Source organism: Myotis davidii, unplaced genomic scaffold, assembly GCF_000327345.1.
Source record: "Myotis davidii unplaced genomic scaffold, ASM32734v1 scaffold1, whole genome shotgun sequence".
Lineage (NCBI taxonomy): Eukaryota > Metazoa > Chordata > Mammalia > Chiroptera > Vespertilionidae > Myotis > Myotis davidii.
The window spans coordinates 6,932,402-6,935,175 of NW_006294681.1; the positions used below are offsets into that span (position 1 = coordinate 6,932,402).

At 46.0% G+C, this 2,774-nt stretch overlaps 1 protein-coding gene across 1 annotated transcript; it reads right to left on the reverse strand.

The window, feature by feature from the left end:
* Positions 1-71: 71 nt before the first annotated feature.
* Positions 72-1,408, reverse strand: LOC102773373 (tripartite motif-containing protein 60-like). The gene is given in 2 exon segments (XM_006769122.2): positions 72-226; positions 229-1,408. Coding segments are annotated over 2 exon segments (1,335 nt in total).
* Positions 1,409-2,774: the final 1,366 nt, after the last annotated feature.

Sequence of the window (2,774 nt, forward strand, 5' to 3'; positions counted from 1 at the left end):
TTTTATTACAAGCTCTCTCTATGAAGACAGGAAGAGAGTAGAACGTATCAAACAGATTACAAGGCGGTTCATCATTCATCTTTGACTATACGCATTACAAGTGATTTTGTAAAAAGTCCTATGCAGAAATAGGGCATAAGTTTTACTGTAAACCTTTCACTGAAAGTATACAAATGTGATCTATTTCTCAAATTATAAAATGAAACTTCTCCCAACTCATAGTCAGAAAAATGCCTATCCGTTCCCAGTTGCCCGAATCCCATGTGTCAGATGTATTTGTCCAGAACTGAAGCTGCCAGCAGCCATTTCTTGGGGATGGTCTCATAGGAGTATTCTTGGGGAAAGATTCCTTACACATGCCTAAGGACCATGCCCCTGTGCCTCTCACTTCTACCTGCCAAAAATGCCTGCCAGCATCAAATCCCTTAGAACTCAGGACAGCTGGGTAAGAAGTGCGTTCCTGAAGGTTTTGAAGACCAAATAATGTCCTATGGGTCACACTTTTTCTATCTCTTGAGATAATGAGACTTGGGTGGGCTATTTCAGGATCCAGTGTCAAATCAACCTGAAATGTGTGGATCATTTTACGCAGGCCGAAATAATGTGGGGGGAGAGAGCAGCTCTCCTCCTTTAATTCATATGAAAAGATGGCGAGGGTCTCTAGGTTATCATACCTGTTGTGGATACTTTCAATACCAGTGAGTAAATCCACGTCTGTCTGCAAACACTTACGGATAATATCACTAACCCGACTGTTTAATATGGAGCTGTGGTTTGATATTTGGTTTTTCTCTTCCATTAATTTTTCTTCAACATTCGTTGTTTCAGTTAGCAAACTGCTAAGCATTGCATTCTGTTCCTTTTCCAAAAAATTTTTAAGTTGTTTAACCTCAGAGTGCAATTCATCCTTTTGATGTTCCATCCTCTGTCTCAATTCAAAACATTTTGACACTTGCATTTCTGACCGATTTTCAGTATCTTTCATCTGCTCGGTCAAGGACTCAATATAGCTCTTGAGCTTCCTCCTGTGAGTAGCTGCAGCTTCTTCAATGGGCATCAGGGGGTGATCCCTGTGATCAGAGGAGACCCTGCACTGGGCACACAGCAGCTCCAAGTCCTTCTCACAGAATAGGGCCAGACCCTCACGGTGCTTCTTACACAGGAGTTCCTCTTGCCTTTTCCTCTTTCCCCTCATGCCGGTAATCTGCTGAACAATCTGGGTCATGTGACACAATTGGGTGTTCCTCTTCAAGCTCCTGTCAGGGCAGTGGTGGAGGCAGACAGGACAGGGAAAGGTGCCCTGTAGACCTTCCCAGCGCTGGTGGATGCAGGAGGAACAGAAGTTGTGCCCACACTCAGTGGTCACTGGGTCTCCCAGGTAATCCAGGCAGATGCGACAGCTGGCCATTGTGCAGTGAGGGTGTCCGTCCCAGGACAGTCTCATCAGTCCGTGTGATCCTCCAGGAGTGAGGAAAAGTGAGAAGCTGAGGTCTGCTCAGGCCTCCCTCCCTGTGGAAGCCACTAGGAGTTTCCAAGAAGAGTTCCAGCCACCAGCTGTAGTCCAGTCTTCTTGTCGCCCTCTCCTGTATTTAACACCACTTTGCACAAGGGATGTAGAGTGCTCCTGGTCAAAAACCAAGCACAATCCAAGTCATATGTCATTTCTGGAGCTTGCTCCGTTAAATGCTTAGTAATGTGAGCCTGGCATATATATATCACTAGGAGGATTAATCTCTTTAAGACCTCACCCACCAAAGGCTCCTCCTTCCAGATGGGACTTATGGGAAAGGGTGGTACTAGGATAATCTTTATTTTATTTTTAATTCAGTCTTTATTTTTCAGATTATTACAGTTGTTCCTCTTCCCCACCTCCCATAGCTCCCCTCCACCAGGTTCCCACCCCACCCTCTGCCCTCACCCCCCCGACCACTGTCCTCATCCACAGGTGTACGATTTTTGTCCAGTCTCTTCCCACACAGATTATTTATTCACTTGATTATACAATAATATTTATAGCTGTGTAAGTGTTAAATAATCCCCACCCATCAATGGCTGATGATCCTGCCAGTTTTTGGATTTTTTGAAGTATCCATCATCAATAACAGCTGACACCTCCAGCATGCATGACCAGTAAGAATCCCAGGTTGAAGATCGGAGTTCAAACAGAGAGAAAGCTGTGTTCTTTTTCAGAGTCCCAAATCCAGGGCTGCATTTCCAGCAGCCATTTTATTCTGTCCCTGCTTCCAAGCCCGGCTGCCTCTAACCCATTTTGAAGCGGTAATTTGTCTCCACAATCTTGGGGAATGATCCTCTGCTTCCTCCCGCTATAATTTATTCTAATCACATTGGCTTGTTTGGGTTCTCTGCTGCTAAGCAACACTTACTGAACTCTTTCTCTTTGCTCTATTTTGTTCTTTTTTCTATCCAGCGCAGTACAAGAAGCTCCTTTTGAACCAAGCATGGCACAGTTCACAAAAGCAGGTAACAACAGAGAACGAGAGAACGTGGAGGGGAGTGAGAGGGTCCCAGCCCCACACTTTGGGAAACCCTAAACATAATCCAATAAATGTGCCAGAGGCACTTCCCACACCCCCACCTAGCGGGACATACTAAACACACAGGAGGACTTAATGCCATGAGGTCTTCATTTGGCTGCCCATTGGCAACAGCTACCGGGCGGCACGCAGCTGAGAAAGGAGGGGCAGGAAGGCAGTTCTGTTTCGGTGAGAGGAGGCGTGCCAGGTGCTCAGACCTGCAAGCTCAGCCCATTGCCG